This window comes from Nicotiana attenuata, unplaced genomic scaffold (genome assembly GCF_001879085.1).
Source record: "Nicotiana attenuata strain UT unplaced genomic scaffold, NIATTr2, whole genome shotgun sequence".
In the NCBI taxonomy this organism is placed as follows: Eukaryota; Viridiplantae; Streptophyta; class Magnoliopsida; order Solanales; family Solanaceae; genus Nicotiana; species Nicotiana attenuata.
Genome location: NW_017673406.1, coordinates 102060 through 121184, shown reverse-complemented (window position 1 = coordinate 121184; position 19125 = coordinate 102060). Strand labels below are relative to the sequence as shown.

The 19125-nt window shown below is 35.9% G+C and overlaps 1 protein-coding gene across 2 annotated transcripts; it reads left to right on the top strand.

Moving 5' to 3' along the window:
* The first annotated feature begins 11123 nt into the window (after positions 1-11123).
* LOC109216302 (probable protein phosphatase 2C 60) lies at positions 11124-17110 on the top strand. Of its 2 annotated transcripts, none has more exons than XM_019380445.1 (5): positions 11124-11430; positions 12153-12569; positions 13085-13452; positions 15377-15613; positions 16576-17110. In XM_019380445.1, the coding sequence occupies exons 2-5, from the start codon at positions 12251-12253 to the stop codon at positions 16813-16815; spliced, it is 1164 nt and encodes a 387-aa protein (XP_019235990.1). In that variant the 5' UTR covers positions 11124-11430; positions 12153-12250; the 3' UTR covers positions 16816-17110. The 2 variants fall into 2 exon arrangements, with proteins under 2 accessions (XP_019235990.1, XP_019235991.1); XM_019380446.1 differs by lacking the exon at positions 11124-11430 and adding an exon at positions 11620-12041.
* The last annotated feature ends 2015 nt before the right edge of the window (positions 17111-19125 follow it).

Sequence of the window (19125 nt, the reverse complement as noted above, 5' to 3'; positions counted from 1 at the left end):
GTATTTTTATAATATATATTATATATTCTTGAAAATTATGCTCAATTATGAAAATTTTACAAACCTTTATTTTCTTTCATTCTGAATTGAATAAATAAATTTTTGAATTTTGCTGTTAATACTAAAATTATTATTACTAACAAATTATTCTAATTAATTTTTTTACTATGTTCATTATTCTGTTATTCCAGCATTATATATGCTTAAATACTTTTTATTTTTAATTTATAAATAATTTTATTTATTCTATAGGTAAGTCCATAATGTAAATTAAAAAGGGAAAAAATTATAATATTAAAAGTTTAAAAATAAATAAAAAGAAGATAAAATTATATAATTTAGAGGGTAAAATATGTTTGGCAATCCAAATTTTGAAAAATCTAGTTGAGTGACCATCTGGTGCAATAGGCATAGTTGAGTGACTTTGTTGGTACAAACGAAAGAAGAGTGACTTTAGGAAATAATTTGAGATAGTTGAGTAACCATTTGAGTAATGGACTCTGAAAAAAGGACTCAATCAATTGGATAATCTAAGTTGCCTAGATGATATAGTGTTGTTTAATTTGTTTATATAATAAACTTGCCTGCGGATTAGGATTATTAGTGAAAGGCAATTCAACTGGACCACAAGCACCATAATGCATATCTGGTCACAAGGAAAGTAGAGCATGCTAAAATTGTTTTTATGTAGGCCTGTATATTGTAGCAAAGACAGATTTATATATAGGCTTATTTTTAAAAAAATAATTTTTGTCAAAAGTGTTTCCAAAAAAGGTCTTTTGAAGAGTAAAATGTTTGGCTAATCAAATCAAAAAGTGTATTTGCCAATTTTATAGCAACAATTTGTGCTTGATCAATGTTCTAAAAGTGCTTATGGGCAAAAGTTAATCTCTTCGGCTTCTAAAAACAAACTAGTCAAAAGCATTGCTTGATATTTCTATTTAAAAATTTGGTCAAACACTTTAACCCCCTCTAATAAAAAACACTTTTAATTTGTTAGAAGTTTGGCCAAAGGCAAATTTAAGTGAGTGGATAGGAAACATATTACATGCCATTATTCATCCGTGACAACTAATGCAGACTTAAAATAAAAGTATATATTAAATATATTTCTAATTATATATACTCTAAACTGAAAACAGTGGATTCATGCATACACCCTGTGATTCCGTGCATCTGTCAATGCATGGTTTGTACTCTGGTAGAGTTCCTTTTAAGTGAACTTTTCAGTCAATGTACAACGTGTGCACAATTAATGCGAAATTGTTCAACGTCAATAAAGGACATAAGATAAAGCAAATTATAAAGTACTAGGAGTAATTATATTGTTCACACATTTGACTTCACTTCCATAAATCCTTTTTATCGTACATCACTTGTATAAATATATCATCACACGTTATGACATACTTAAAACAACATATTTAAAAAATCTTCATTTTTTTTGTTAAACTCTGTATTCAATCAAATTATGCTACATACATTAGTAACACTTTTGGAAATAACTTTACGATGGAATGACTGAAAGCTATTTAGTACTTAGTAGCAACTCAGGCTTCATTCAAGTTGCTGGGTAGGTAGTTTCATTGATCGGGCAAGTTGCAGCCAGGTTGACAAAAATAATAAATTCTTGGAGTTTTATTAATTGTTGAAAAGTGTACTAAGTTAAGCCAACTGGAATCTGATCAGATTGGTATTTGACCAAAATGTTTGAGATCTTTTGTTAAACTAATTAAATAAGAACATAGAGGGTAAATCCTAGTTAAGGAAACTTAATTCTAGATCTGAGATGGATAACATGAATAGAAAAAATATAGTTGAGTACAAATTTTGGCAGTAGTTATGGCCAGATCTAGTAGTATGAAAAAAGACCATATATTAAATAATATTAATTGGCGATAAAATGTAAATAAAGGAGAAGATTCACTCAATCTTAAGTGGATCCTCTTTCATTTGATAAAGGTGAATGATAGACAAATACAAGAATCTTAGGACCCTTTTCGGATCTGATGGGGAGTGAGAAATAACAGATCCTCTAATTTCTTTAGAGAGATGTGTTTTTATTATTTTTAGAGATAGAGAGTCTGCCCCCAATCTTAGGGAAGTCATCTCTTCCTATTTATAAAGGATATCTCTAGAAAACCCTAAAAAAGTACAATTAGAGGGAATATTCAGTAGAATATTCCCTTTGAAGATTCCAAAGCAAAACTAGCTGTTACATATATCTGTACTGCTCGACCTCGGTCTTGTTGATGATCACTGCTCGACCTCGGCCTTATTGATCACTGCTCGACCTCAGCCAGACAGCTCAATTTGATTTGCATGTTACTCATGACAATTGTCTCCGCATATCGAATTTCTCTGATCTGATTTTGACCCATACAGTTAGTTCCTCCGCTTATCGAGGTTGTCTTTTGGCCGAGCTCGGTGAGCGGACTTCATTAATCGTAGTTCGAGAAATTCGGATGGGGAGGTCGAATAGTGAGGATCGCGGCAGAGGGTGTCGATCTTCAGGTCCAAGTGGTATCCCTGCGGGCTAAATTTGAGTAGAGTTCGACCAAGGCCAATGACTTGAGTGATGAGTTGATCGAGAAGACGGTAGAGTTGGAGAAGTCCAACGAGGCCAGGATGGCAGCATTGGCAAGGAGGGTGACAACGGAGGAGGTCATCCGCGTCCTCAGATCTGTACGGGCGATTCGGCCCTTGTAAGATGCCTTATCAGGTACCCCCGTTCATTTGGAATGCTACTTTTGCTGCTTATTCTGATTCTATTTTTCGAGCGAGGTCGAATGTTAATTCGAACGAGGTCGAATGTTGTTTAATTCGAGCAAGGTCGAATATGAGATTCGAGCGAGGTCGAATGTTGGTTAATTCGAGAGAGGTCAAATGTAAATTCGAGCGAGGTCAAATGTAAATTCGCGCGAAGTCGAATATAAATTCGAGCGAGGTCGAATGTTGATTAATTCGAGCGAGGTCGAATGTTGATTCGAGCGAGGTCGAATATTGATTTGAGCGAGGTCGAATGTTGGTTAATTCGAGAGAGGTCAAATGTAAATTCGAGCGAGGTCAAATGTAAATTCGCGCGAAGTCGAATATAAATTCGAGCGAGGTCGAATGTTGGTTAATTCGAGCAAGGTCGAATGTTGATTCGAGCGAGGTCGAATATTGATTCGAGCGAGGCCGAATGTTGATTCGAGCGAGGTCGAATATTGGTTAATTCGAGCGGGGTCGAATATAACTTGTTTAATTGATGCAGCATTTGTTTGGCGAAAATGCGGGTGAGCTTCATGCACTCATGCTTTGCCTACATATATCGGAGAGATTTACATGTTTTCGGGGCTGGCGATCCAGTCCCAGTCTATATGGTCTCTTGGCATCTTCGGATTTGCTTTGACGATGATCGTTCCCTGTTCGCATATCTGGTAGAATGCTCCTGCTTCTATTCCACTTAGAAAAACAGTCGGTAAAAAACAAATGAAATCGTTCGTTAGCTCGATTTGATCAGTCGACGAGTGGAGGGGAGTGACCACATTCCCTTCTCCGGTTATGATTTTAGTCGCCGCTACCAATTTGGCAAGGTCGTCCTCTTTGATATTCTGTGCTCGAGGGATTTGGTCGAGCTGGCATTCGTCGAACTCGGGTAACGGCTTGCAGATCTCAGCATGGTATTTTTGCAGTCTTTGTTCCTTGATTTGGAAAGTCCCTGTGACTTGATTGACAACGAGCTGAGAGTCGCACCCTAGGACGACTCGTTCTGCTCCGTACTCGAGTGCTAGCCTTAGACCTGCAATCGCGACCTCGTGATCGACTTCGTTGTTAGTCATATCTTGGCATCTTATGGACTGGCGAATTACTTCACCTGTTGGGACCTCTAGTTCGAGTCCCAGTCCCGATCCCGACGCTTTTGTACCCCAATCCAATCTTGGGTGCACAAAACCAATCTTGAGTTTAGGAACTTGGTATAGTGCTGCATGACACTGACAGTATACCACAAACATCCTTATGAGATGAGTTACTATTAATAATTTTTTTGTTAACCTTTGCTTCCTTAATGACACTTATTGTAGGTAAAAAATGTGCCTATCAGAAAGGACGAAACACCACAAGGACCAAAGGAGAGGGAGAAAGTTAAGCCTCAGATATCACAAAGGCATGCATTAAAGCTTTTGCCTATAGTTTTTCAAGTTTGCATTTGTAATGAAAGGGTGACGCTACAATGAACAGAAAGTGGAACTAGAATTGAATTTTAGATCTAGAGGAAACTAAAATGCTAAGTAGAAAATCCCCACAGACGGTGCCGAATTGTTTGACCAAAAAGTATGAGACCAATGGTTAAACTAATTAAATAAGAAGATAGAGGATAAATCCTAGTTAAGGATAATCAATTCTAGATCTGAGATGGATAACATGAATAGAAAAATATAGTTGAGTACAAATGTTGGCAGTAGTTATGGCCGGATCTAATAGTGTGAAAAAGACCATACATTAAATAACATTAAGTGGTGATAAAATGTAAAAAAGAGAGAAGATTCACCCAATCTTGAGTGAGGCGGGTCCTCTTTCATTTGATAAAGGTGAATGATAGACAAATACAAAAATCTTAGGACCCTTTTCGGATCTGATGGGGAGTGTGGGATAATAGATCCTCTAATCTCTTTAGAGAGATTAGTTTTTATTATTTTTTGAGAAGGAGAGTCTGCCCCCAATCTTAGAGAAGTCCTCTCTTCCTATTTATAAGGGATATCCCTAGAAAACCCTAAAAAGTACAATTAGAGGGAATATTCAATAGAATATTCCCCTTGAAGGTTCCAAAGCAAAACTAGCTGTTACATCTATCTGTAATGCTCGACCTCGGCCTTGTTGATGATCAATGCTCGATCTCGGCCTTATTGATCACTGCTCGACCTCGGCCAGACAGCTCAATTCGATTTGCATGTTACTCACGACAATTGTCTCTGCATATCGAATTTCTCTGATTTGATTTTGACCCATACAATTGGAAGGACAAGTACAGATATATAGTATAAGAGAATGCAAGACTAAATATGGAGGTAGCAGTGGGTAGAACCCTGCTATCATGGATTATTATCATAAGGACTGCTCATATCGGCATATAATTCTAATAGAGTTTAACTTATATAGATCGTCAATCAATCAAGTCATATTTATATGTTATACCAACCAAACTTATTTTATTTTTAAGATTATAAATCTCATATTTCCAAGAGAACTTACATGTAAATATCTTTTAGGTGATCTGATAGTATAAAAAATTCTTTACACTGATAGTATATATACTTAAACTCATTATGTGTTCTTCTGCATTAGCCAGGATCATATATGCTTTCAAAGGAATATCGTGGGTTAACTAGCACACAATCACACACAAAGCAAATAGAGAAGAAAAATCAACACAAGGATTTAACGAGGTTCGGCTAAGCCTAATCCTCGGGGCAAAAACAGAGAGAGTTTTCCATTATGAATGAGAAGAAAAACACAATACATTACCTAGGATCCCCAACTACAACCCCTATATATAGATCCCAAAAGGTCCCAAACCTATAACAGAAAGGTTTCCCAATTTGACAAGGACTATAGGTTTTCCTTTCCCAAATCTATTAGGACAATGAGTTTTCCTAACCCTATAAGGACTATGGGTTTCCTAAAAATACAAGGAAATAATTCAAGCCACAAATAACAAATCTTTCCCTTGGCTTGAATTCTCTTTATCAACAGGAACAACGTCTCTCTACCTTGCCCTTAGCCCTCGCAAGGGCTCTATCCATTGCCGCACATATCAACCAAGTATAGGCAACGCCTAAACTTGTTAAGAGACTCAATCTCTTTAGCCATAGCACTAATCCGTCGATTTGGTTATGTACTCTAAATAGCTTCTGAGTAGCTATAACACTCAAATGCATCAACGGTCTCTGCAACTTCCAAAGCAAATCCCACTGGATTCGTATATATAAGAAGATTCCCATCAACTACGTTTGCAAACCTTTGCGGTCGGTTGATCACTCTCTTCTCTCTGCCTGTTGCAATGCTATATGGTTGTTGTTGCGCAGATGCATCAACATTATCATTTTGATCAATATTTTGCACCTCTTCCACTTCCTCTACTTTAGAACTACTGGGCTGAGCTAGTGGAGATTCAATTTCTAGATCTATGCGGTTACTGACACCACGATGTGTTTCTGCTATTGCCTTCTCCCTCTGACTGTCCAGTGAGGCAGATTCATTGAATGTTACATCCCTATTGATAATTACCCCTGGAGTCTTTTGATCTATGCACCACAATCTATAACCTTTCACTCCAGTTGCATAACCTGGAAATATGTACTTCTTTGCCCTCGGCTCAAGTTTTCCATCCCTCACATGAGCATAAGCAGGACAACCAAATATCCTTAAATTTGAATAATCAGCAGGCGAACCGGGCCATACCTCAAAAAGAGTTTTGAACTCAATAGCTGTGGATGGAGATCTGTTGACCAAATAACAAGCTGTATTGATTGCTTCAGCCCAAAAATCTTTGCTAACACATGAGTGTGAAAGCATGTTTCGTGCCCTATCACAAAGCATTCTATTCATATGTTCTGCAATACCATTTTGTTATGGTGTTCCGACACAAGTGTGGTGTCTCACTATGCCCTCTCTGTTGCAGAAATTATTATACTCAGAACTGCAAAATTTCAACTCATTGTCAGTTCGAATACGCTTAATTTTTCTTTTCGTCTGCCTCTCAACCATCGTTTTCCATTTAACAAATGTCGAAAATGCCTCATCTTTTATTTTTACAAAATACACTCACACCATCCTTGAGTAATCATCAATCAAAGTCACAAAATACCTGTACCACTCTTGGAGGGAACTCTGTTTGGACCCCACAAGTCTGAGTGTATATAATCTAACTTGTTTCTGGTCTTGTGCTCGGCCTTCTTGCTGAACTTTACCCTTGTCTGTTTACCAAACACACAATGACCACAAAAATTCAAAACTTGATTTTTGTACCCATTCAGCAAATTCTGCTTACTCAACAAAGACGATCCATTTTCACTCATATGGCCAAGTCGCAAGTGCCACAACTGAGACTGATTCAGATCACTTTTCCCAGAATCTACAGCAGCTTCCCCTTCAACTATACTGGCCTGAAGATGATACAATTTAGAATGCAGTTTACCCTTCATGAGTACCATGGAGCCTTTACACACTTTAAGTATTCCATTCTCGGAGTGAAATTTATACCCTTGGTCATTCAAAGTCGAAAGAGAAATCAAATTTCTCTTTATCCGAGGAACATGCCAACACTCAATGTTTCTGATATTTCCATCGAACATTCTCAATTGGATGTTATCAACCCCCTCTACTGGTAATGGATTATTATCTCCCATGTAGACAGGCCCACTCATTTGCTTGTAAGTTGCGAATCAATTCTTGTATGGACACATGTGGAAAGTAGCACCAGAATCAAGAACCCAAGAATCTGCCCATGACAAGAACTCACAGCACAGACTTCCCCTACATAGTCACTATCATCAGAATTATTGCCAGTGTCAATAATATTCGCCGAATTATCTATTTTCTGCTTCCCTCTTTTCTCCTTCAGCTTAGAACAATCTCTCTTGTAGTAACCTTGCTCCCCGCACTCATAATAATGTTGCTTCCTTGCTCTAGACTTTGATCTGCCGGTTGACTTTTTCCTATTAAAGTTCTTTTGGTTGTGCTCCTCCTCTAATCACAAGACCCTCGCCCTCAATTATATTGTCCGGAAAGCTCTTTTTCAACTCTTTAGATTTTAGTGCATTACTAACATCTTCCAGTGAAATGATGTCTTTCCCATATAGCAGCGTATCGGCAAAAGTATCATAAGACGGTGGTAAAGAACATAACACAATCAAGGTCTGATCCTTACTCTCAATTTTGATATCCACATTCTTAAGGTCCATTATAATTGAATTAAACTCATCAATGTGAGCTTTAACAGGTGTACATTCATTCATACGAGATTGTATAACCTCTTTTTTCAGGTAGAGACGGTTTGTCAGCGATTTCTTAGAATACAGATCTTCCAACTTCTTCCATGCCATTGCTGCAGAAGTTTCTTCAGCAATTTCCCGAAGAACGCTATATGTAACGCTCATGAAGATCGCACTCAAAGTCCTCTACTTCAGGTCTGCCTTCTCTGTCTCTTTCATCTCTTCAGAAAAATCCTCATCAATTGCCTTTCATAACCCTTGTAACACCAGGGACGATTTCATCCTAATCTTCCATAGACTGAAACTAGAACCCCCGTCGAATTTCTTGACTTCGTACTTTGTTGAAGGTGATGAAGATATCTTAACCCTAGATTATATGTAGAAACCCGAACCTTGCTCTGATACCAATTGTTGCGGAATATCATGGGTTAACTAGCACACAATCACACACAAAGCAATAGAGAAGAAAAACCAACACAAGGATTTAACGAGGTTCGGCTAAGCCTAATCCTCCGGGAAAAAGCAGATAGAGTTTTTCACTATGAATGAGAAGAAAAGCAACAATACAATACCTAGGATCTCCAACTACAACCCTTATACATACATCCCAAAAGGTCCCAAACCTATAAGAGAAAGAATTCCCAATTTGACAAGGACTATAGGTTTTTCCTTTCCCAAATCTATTAGGACAATGGGTTTTCCTAAACCTATAGGGACTATGGTTTCCTAAAAATACAAGGAAATAATTCAAGCCACAAATAACATTAAGTTTATGGCTTCCTATAACAATCTCAATTTAATTTACATGATAACTGGACCAACGAACTGGGTTCCAATTAGCTAAACATTCTTATACTTATAATGAATTTTTTTAGTATAAATACAATGTCTATGCAAAAGTTACTGGATTCACGAGAACCCGTACCGTTTGCTCTACATCCGCCCCTGCATGCTTCCCGGTAGAGGTGACAAATGGAAGGTTCAAATTTGAGCGAGTCAAATGAGTAAACATGTCATGATCCAAGTCGTTTAAAATACTTTACTTGGATCAAGAATTAGTTTAAAATGAGTCAAATAACGAGTCATATCTCAAGCCGTCCACATAACCTAATCTTATTTTTCTTTTTTCTTTTTTATTCTGAAAAAAAAAGTGAAAACTAATGTACTTTTCTTAGATTATTAGCTCATGTTTTTCTATATTATATTAGCTGTAACATAATAATATCAGAAGCCAATAAATAGGAAAGGCAGCCGTGCCCAACCTCCCAAAAGCTCATTAAAGGTCGGCGTACCTCTAATTGTACCCAGCAACAAAAGGCGTCTCATAGTGTTGCTGTTTTTAGGTCTTGGCCTTAGCTTCTTTCCCTTTTTTTTTTTTTTTCAAGAACAACAACCCAAGTGATGTTTTAACCTTAAAATGGTTGGACCAAAATTGATGTGTTGACACTTCGACATGTGTATGCTAAGTAGAGAAAATGCATTTATGGTTCGACAAAAAATGAGAATAAATTTGAGGTGAAGTTCTCATTTTTGCTGCTTTTCCTTTTTACTAACCTTTCGAAAAGGTGAAAGTGGTTTTCCTTTCGGCTAGTTTCACGAAAGATCAACAATTTTTTCTTAATATATTAGTGAAATTATGTAAAAAAAAAATTATCATATTAATTTTTTTTTATCCCAATTGACATGAAGGTAGGACATGACACATCTTTAGTTTGTCGAGGACTAAATCCTTGATAGGAGGGTGTGGAGGTCGATAATTAGGGTAGTATAGGTTAGTGAATAGTTGAGTACTATTCTTTTTCTTACCTGTATTGTTTTTCTATACGTGTAGTACTAGTGTATTCTCGTATTTCCTATTTTTAGATTTCTAATACTGCATGTCGTTTCTTTTGTTTCGATTATCCTATTTTTTAGTTGTGGTTACTGCTTCTCTTTACATGAATTTTTTTCTTTACATGCTTTTCTTGAGCCGAGGTCTATCGGAAAATAACATCTCTCTATCTTCACAAGGTATAGGTAAGGTCTGCGTATATCCTCCCTAGACCACTTGTGGGACAACACTAAATATGTTGTTGTTGTTGAGTTCAAAAAATACAAATGACGAGAGGGGCACAATTTCGACGTTTGATTATGACATGTTGCACACCACATGATCGTTAAAAAAATTAAAAAATTTCATCGTGTAAATTTTTTTACTACCTATATAAACAAAATACAATAAAAAACATTTAAATGGAACCAGAAAAACAAAGAAACTATAGTATAGAAGTTTTTGAGTTGTAAATATGTTTCCAAATCCAACATACTGTAATAGGCAAACATAAGTATAAACAAAATAGGATAGGATCAAAAATTTCACGTTAAGCATTTCCTTAAGGTCAACAACTCATGCACAAAATCGTACCTAACAACAATAGGGGATAATAAATAAAAGAAAAAGGAAAGGGAAACACATGACTGAGTAATAATATCTTAGAGATAATACTGCTATTATAATAACATCCATGCAACGTGGCTTCATAAGGAGGTATTTCATGGAAATTTCATGCCACCCAATTAAATATGCTATACTACTTTTCTTGTTCTCTCTTCAGATTTTGCCACTCTAACGTTAAAGCTGGGGGTGAGATCAGGTAGTAAATATTTATTCGCATCAAATATTTGTATCAAATTAAGTAATTTGATCGTGATTTTAAAGTAAGAATATATAATTAATTAGTTAAGTAACAAATATATTTTATATAATATATTTATTTGCACGGTATAAAAAGGTGTGGAAGTCAATGAGTAAGGTAGTATAGTAGGTTATCTAGATTGTTCATACCGGTAGTATTAGTACGTCCTCTCGCATTCTGTTGGTAGTACGTTTCTTTAACTACCCGTCGTTTTCTTCAATGTTGATCATATTATTATCGTGTTGTTTTTATACTGCTTTTACGTGGCTTTTTGATGTTGTTCTTTCTTATCTATCTTTTAATTAATATGGTACTTATGTTTTCTTTAGCCGAGTATCTATTGAAAACAATCTCTGTATCAAAAGTAGGAATAAGTTATGCCTACACACAACCCTCCATATGGAATAATGTTGTTGTTGTATAATTAGTTAATTACTGAGTGCAAATAAATATTTATCGGACGGGATATGTGGAGCCCAAAATGGTCCACTGATTTGCTGGCTACAAGCTCTCCATTGTTGGTTTTTAATGGGATTTGTCTGCTGTAAGAGACCATAGTTTTAGTTTGGCCTAATTTTGAACAAATAACACTCTCCTCTCAATTTGATCACTATTTTTTCACTCTTCTCTCTCTCTATGTGTTGTCTTGAATCATTTCATCCTCAAAGAACATTTAGAGAAAAAACCAAAAAACTGTACAAAATCCCACTTTATTTTCCCTTTGATTTGATGGTTTCACAGATCTAAACAACCCCTTTTTCACTTTCAGATCTTCAAATGTAAGTTTTTTTTGTTATTTTCCTTTTGAACTTCTCTCTGTTCCTGCTAATGCTTTATGTTCAGCTATATCACACTACTAAATGGTTTCAAATATAGTACACTTATTTGTGATTCTTGAAATTTGGCTAGTTAAGAAAAAGTTGTCTTTTTATTCTTTTTTTCAGTTTTAATAGTTTTTTTTCTTTGCCAAAGTCAGACCTTCTGGATTCAAACTAGCTGACCATATTGTTCTATGTTGAAAAACTGAATTTTACTACTTTGAAAGTCCTTTTTTATATTTTTGTTGAATTTTTCTGTTATAAGTACACCACAAATCAATTTAGCATTTGCATCAGCTTAGTTAGAAGTATTAAATTAGAGGTGTCTTCTTGGTGTATTATTATTAGTCAGCTGCAATTTTTCAAGATTGTCATAGTTGCCAATTTCATTGTTTTTCTTCATCTTGATTTTGTCAGTGGTATTGTTATTGGCTTGTAGTGTTACAAAAAATGCAAAGTTGAGATTTTTAAGAGCAAAGACCACTTTGAAAGTCCTTTTCTTTGTATTTTAATTGAATTTTTTCATTTTTGAAGGCATTTGCATCAGTTTGGTTAGAAGTATTAAACTAAAGGTGGCTTCTTGGTGTATTATTTGATTGTTGGGTGCAATTTTCAAGATTTTGCCAATTTCATTATTTTTCTAAATCTTACTTTTTGTCATTGGTATTGTTATGCACTTGTAGATTTACAACGAATGCAAAGTTGAGATTTTAAGAGCAAAAGTGGAACTGAGTCCTGTTAGATGTGGAGAAATTGGAGGGTGTTTTGGATGAGATGAGGTATGATATCTGGTTTGATGAATATCTTAAGGGCTTGTTTTCAGCCAAGGGCAGATGGACATGTTCATACAAGTTCAGATGCCGTCGGTCGCCAAGATGGGCTCTTATGGTATAAGGATACAGGGCAACATGTAAATGGAGAGTTTTCAATGGCTGTAGTTCAAGCTAATAATCTACTTGAAGATCAGAGCCAAATTGAATCAGGGTGCTTGAGTTTGCAGGAATCTGGTCCATATGGTACCTTTGTTGGAATTTATGATGGGCATGGGGGCCCTGAAACTTCAAGGTTCATCAATGAACATCTCTTTCAAAATCTCAAGAGTAAGCCTTCGAGCCAATTTGAACTGTTTCCCTCTCGATATGTTTTCATGGCTAAAGTGGTTGAATTTTATCTATTTCATACTTGTCTTGTTGTTGTTGTTGTTGTTGTTGTTGTTACCTTTGATATCTTCGGAGAGTGTCAGCGTCCAAGTACTAGAATTGTATTACAATTTACCTGTTATGGAGTGTGGTTACTAATCAAAAGTCTTAAGTATTTATTATGTAAGATTAGAAGGTTCAATATTAATCAGCGCTAGAGCTGCTACAGTTGCTTCAGTGAGAGCTGCTGCCTGTAATGGAAATGATGTTGGAAGTGTTTTTAGTTTCTTAATTCTGTTGCCAGAAATCATGCATATGGCAAACCAATTATTTGGTTATGCAATTTTGGAATTTGCTTTAACAGAATTTGTTCTAGTGACGGCAACTGTCTAGGTTTATGGATTCATACATGGACTGCTGTGTATATTTTTTGGCCATTTTGGTCTTGACTCAATTGCTTGCTCCGAATTGTGTAGGGTTCACATCTGAGCACCAATCTATGTCTGTTGAGGTGATTAAGAAAGCATTTCAAGCAACAGAAGACGGTTTCCTCTCTGTTGTGACTAGACAATGGCCCACGAAACCGCAGATTGCTGCAGTTGGATCATGCTGTCTTGTTGGAGTTATCTGCAGTGGAACCTTATATATAGCCAACCTTGGCGACTCAAGGGCAGTCTTAGGGAGACTTGTCAAGTCTACTGGAGAGGTTCTCTCGATTCAGCTCTCTGCAGAACACAATGCGAGCATTGAATCTGTAAGACAAGAGTTGCAAACTCTGCATCCAAATGACTCACAAATTGTAGTTTTAAAGCACAATGTCTGGCGCGTGAAGGGGCTTATACAGGTAACCTATATTTTATCTTCCTAAGCAGTCTCTGTTTTAGAATTGGCTCAGCTCAAAGTACCTATTTGCTGTTATTATTATATAGTGTTGTTTCAATTCCAATATACATGTTACGTCTATTAGTAATTGGGTTACTCATTGAATTCTAAATTTCTTCATACTATGTTTGCTCCCTAATCACTTACGTCTTTTAGAACTTTAAGATGAGGGTTTTTGTGTCCTTTGTATTCTCCTTTCCTCGGAAGCCATATGAAATTGCTATTCAAGGAGCCTATAGTATTGGGTTGTTGTGCACGGCACTTGAGTGATACACATTTATTTGCTTTCACATATAGCAATGGCATTTTTGTCAAAGAGTTGGCAGGAAGTTGAGAAGCTTTAATCTCTAGGTCTTCCACTCTTTGTAAAGGCAAGTGATTCTTTCCGGAAGGAACTCTTTCATATACGAGATTATCTGAAGAAACTGAAATCCATGATTGTTAGAGTTTAATCCAAGTTGACAAGTGAATGAATAAATGAGAATTGTTAAAAGGAGTATTTTTGTAAACAGATGCTTCCTTTTTACCACTCCTTATTTATGGTTTATGTGGTAGAATGATTCCTTTTCTGTGAAAAAGGTAGAAGACATGATATATGTTACTGATTGCTTTTTTATTTACATAATATAAAAGAATTTCGTAGATTTTGCTGGAGACACTTCATTATTCTTTTCAGTTGATATATTTGTGATATTCACGAGCAGATTCAATGTGTGCCATAAGGCATAAGCAATATGAATATGCGAGTAGCAAGCATGAGATATTGTAAGCTGGTGATACTTTTTGTCTTAACTTATTAGTAATCAATTAGTAGAAAGTGAGGCCCCTGTGATTGTAACTTCTCCTAGATAATTTTTTATATTTCTGTGTGATTGCAATGGATCTTTCTTTGCTTTTGCTGAACTTGTTTTAATATAAAAGTTTCTGACTGTATTGGCCTTACTACATCAACAGAATATTAGTATTTAGAAATTGGCAATCGCTCTTCATGGTCAAAGGCGGATCCAGGATTAAAATTCTATGGGTTCAACCTTTAAGGTTCTTAGTATTGAACCTATTATATCCTAAAGTTATGGGTTCATGTCTATAATTTATTGCCATTTTAGTAATTTTTTGTATATAAAGTTTTGCTCCGTGTCGAAAGGTGTGGGTTCAATTGAACCCGGTGTTATTGAGCTACGTCCGCCCCTGTTCATGGTTGAAGCTCTGGTTTCAACACTAGCACTGCACTGTTGACTATTCAGGATTATGGATAGAAAAACATATTGCTAGTTTTATCATGGTTCTCCTTTCACTATTCATGTAATGGTTTAATTATAAATACACGCTTGGGGACAATGCTACGGTATTGCTTCCTGATCTGTGTTGCTATATGCTGAGATTTGAGTGCTCAGTAGCTGTAGCTCTGTTGTACCCTGGATAAACAGCGACATAAATAGGGTAAAGGGATCAAAACTTCCATATCTCGGGCTTCTCATGCAGAGAGTATCTGAAACAATAAGAATGTTCCAAATTTCATTTGAGAAACCTAGTTATGCAGGTGTGTGTTTCTTTAGTCCTTAAGATTTGAGTGTCCACTCTTCTCAGATTAACCAACATCTAGTATTAAACTTGCCGACCTGCCGTCATGGCACCGAGTTTCTCTCTTTGAAGGAGCCTGCAACTACTCCTTAGAGAGCTAGATTAATTTCTCTGTGTTACTAATTTGCTGTACCTATTTTTTGGGAGGAGCAATATAAAATCATTTGTGTGCTAATAAAAGGCTATTGGTGTCAATTAATGGGATAGTACTTTCTTTAGGAAGCTTGTTTAGTATGTTTGTTTCTTGCCTGACTCAGAAAACTTTGATCTGCACTCTAAAATGGACTGAATACTTTATTTTGCAGATTTCAAGATCCATTGGTGATGTGTATTTAAAAAAAGCTGAATTCAACAGGGAGCCATTATATGCAAAGTTTCGTCTTCGAGAACCATTTGGCAAGCCCATTTTGAGCTCAGATCCAACAATTTCAGTGCACCATTTGCAACCTGATGACCAGTTTATCATATTTGCATCAGATGGTCTTTGGGAGCATCTAACTAACCAAGGAGCAGTAGACATTGTACAAAATCACCCACGCAATGTAAGCTGTTTTTCATGAAAAGGTTTATTTCCTTTAAGCAATGAAAGCTAAATAAACAATGGGATGAATATTAATCTCTCATACAGGTGAATAATCATTGTTTGACTGTTGATGGCTTTTAATCTGTTCATTTTACTGGTTGAAATCCTACTTCTTTCCTATACATGATAGGTCACATAAGATTTAGTGACATATAGCTGGTAGTGAAATAATCTGGTGATGCACTTTGCATCAGAATTGATTACATATAACTCCAAATTTCTTATATGCAAGAGATCTCCTGTTTGTTATGAAAAAAGAATAAGAAAAAGTGTTAAGTAACAGTGGGGAATTTTCTGTTAAACATTTTCCGGAGGTGCATTGCACCTCCTCTCTACCTATATGCCGAGCAGTAGAAGCCACTTAACTAAATTGTGCTGCCACTGTGTCAAGTGCATGAATAATAATTATGCCTCAGTGTGCAACGGTAAGAGTTGTTGTTGTGTGACTTGAAGTTCACGGATTCAAGCCGTAGAAACAACCTCTCCTAGAAATGCAATGGTAAGTGAATCTGTGTACAATAGACCTAATGTGGTCCGGCCCTTTGTAGACCCTGCACATAGCGGGAGCTTAGTGCGACAAGCTGCACTTATATTATTTTCAAGTGTTTCCCCAAGTAAGAGTTGCTGCTGTGTGACCAGAAGGTCACGGATTCAAGCAGTAGAAACAGCCTCTTCTAGAAATGCAATGGAAAGTCATTCTGTGTACAATAAACCTAATGTTGTCCGGTCCTTTGTAGACCCTGCACATAGCGGGAGCTTAGTGCGACAAGCTGCACTTATATTATTTCAAGTGTTTCCCCAAGTTTCTGACTTCTTTTTGGTGTAGATAGATGTAGTAAAATATCTATATGTCTCAACTCCTTTAAGTAGAAAAAAAAACAGTTGGATCAAAACTTAAGAGGTTTGTTTGCCACTTGACAGGGGATTGCTAGAAGGTTAGTGAAAACTGCCCTACAAGAAGCAGCAAAGAAAAGGGAAATGAGGTATTCAGACTTGAAGAAAATTGATCGTGGAGTTCGTCGACATTTCCACGACGACATCTCAGTGGCGGTTGTTTTCCTGGACTCGAATCTCGTGAGCCAAGCTAGCTCAGTTAAAAGTCCTAATATATCTGTAAAAGGAGGTGGCATTAGTTTGCCTACAAAAACTACCCCAACATAAGTTGGTTGGTGCAACTTTATGAAGCTGTTGCAGATGTTGTTGTTGTTGTACTATGTATCTTGTGAATACCAGGTAGCACTTCTAAAAGTTCAAAAGCAGTCCAAAATTTTTTTAAACTGTAATCTAACTGAGACTTATACTTGGATTTAGTTCTAGTGCCCAAGAAAGGAACTGGAAAAAAAGAGTATCTTCACAAATATCAGTTGAGTTATTTCCTTGAAATAATTCCTTATTGCTTCTATTATATAGTTAACCTGGAGGTTGTAAATGTCTTAAGAGCCTTATTTATTCTTTATAATGGTATGTTTCTGGCTGCTTGTCTATCGGAAACAGCCTCTCTGCCCTATCGGGGTAGGGGTAAGGTCTGCGACTGCGTACACATTACCCTCCCCAGACCCCACTTTGTGGATTTTACTGGGTAGTTGTTGTTGTTGTTTCTGGCTCTTGTTAAGAAGAATTGGAGTTTTCAGATTGTAGAATTGCAGTTAATTCAAAAATCAAATTAATTTAAACAAAAGTAATCCAGACCAAATAAGTCTTACAGCTAATATTATATTGGACTTAAACTTTTTTAGTGTTTTCTGTGTTATTTCATGAGATATAAATATGAAATAGTAAGTTTTATGAAGATTTCATAGAAGGTGTTAGCTTTCATAATCAAAAGTCACGTGTTTGTACTTGGACAAAAAAATTCCATGTTGGTACCTATGTATATTTTTTGTATTATTCAATAGGAAAGGAACGTAAAATTGTTAATAATCGAATTATTGAGTCCTCAGGATCACAGTGATCCTTAACCATGGATGTTAGCCGGCGCCAGATATTATTTAAATTTGGTAGTCAAAAAGTGTATAATATATGTATATATAAATTAAAAAGGTAGATCTGCTTACAAATTTAAACGTAAGTAGGTCTGGTTGAGTATAATTCAACCTCAATCGTTCAGTAAGAATTACGACATGAGTTAAGTATTATCTAAAATCATATAAAGATCGAGATTATGGGATGAGTTAAGAATTACATAAAATCATATAAAGATAATACCAAAGATCAAGATTATGGCTCATACTGATCGAAGATTATCACTCCAAATATTTAGCATTCTGCCAAACGACCCTTTATTTATTTACCATTTTAATGCTAGTGATTTGCTCATTCAATTATAAATATCTAGCTCATGCTTTGCTGACTATGCATTGAACCGTCTAGAAATGTCAGACATGTGACCATCCATTTTACTTTATTTTCTTCTTTCCCCGTCTAGAAAGCTTTGAATTAAAAAGTTAAACTCGACTTCTTTCTCATATGAAAAGTTTCAGTCAGATAACGAAAATACAGAGGCGGAGCCAGAATTTGAAGTTTATGGGTTCGAGATTCTAGTTCTAAATTAATAATTTGTTCAAATTCAATAAATTTCTTAAAACAATATTGAATTTGGATTAAAGTTATCGGGTTCAGCCGAACAATCTCGAAAGTTTAATGTCTTTGGCCATCTCAAAAAGCTTCCAGCAGTTGTAGAAAATAGTAGTAAACAAATATCTTTGGCCGTCTCAAAAGCTTCCAGCAGTTATAGAAAATAAATAAATGCGAGAACAAATGAAAATTGGTGCTGGATTTATAGGTGGCTGGCAGCTAAAATATTTTGTAGCAGGTCGCTTGTTCTATAGGCGACCTATTGTTAAAAAATATTTTAACTTTTATCATGATTTGAAATAATGAAATTTGAAAAAAAAAAACTTTTTTGGATAGAGGGGGTAGGGTTGGTTGGTGAAGGTAAGGAAGGTTGAGAAGGAGTTTTGGAAAATATTTTCCCTTATCTTGATAAGGAAAATATTTTTCTCCAATTGGAGGAAAATGAGTTCATAAGAAAAATGTTTTCCAAAACATTTAAGCCAACCAAACATGTAAAAATTAAAAAATATTTTCCGGAAAATATTTTCCTTCATACCAAACACACCCAAAGTGTCCTTCATTGATGGTAGAAAGTCTTTTCTTTCTTTTTAGAGATAATACATAAATTACCCATCAAACTTGTCCGAAAAAATCATTTACACACATTAACTTTACTGGCGACCTATGTCCCCCCTATTCTTGTTTGGGGTGAATTTAAGACCACCCTAAATGGTAACGTGGCAAAGAGAGTAGCTTCACTCGCCCAATGTCGCGTGTAAGAGGGAAAATTTTTTACTGTGTGGGCCCCTTTTTCGTTTACTTCTTTTTTTCTTATTTTTTTCTCTTTTTGTTTTTCTTTCCCTCTTTTGTTTTTCTTTCCTTTCTTGTTTTTCAACTCTTTCCTTTCATTCTTTTCTT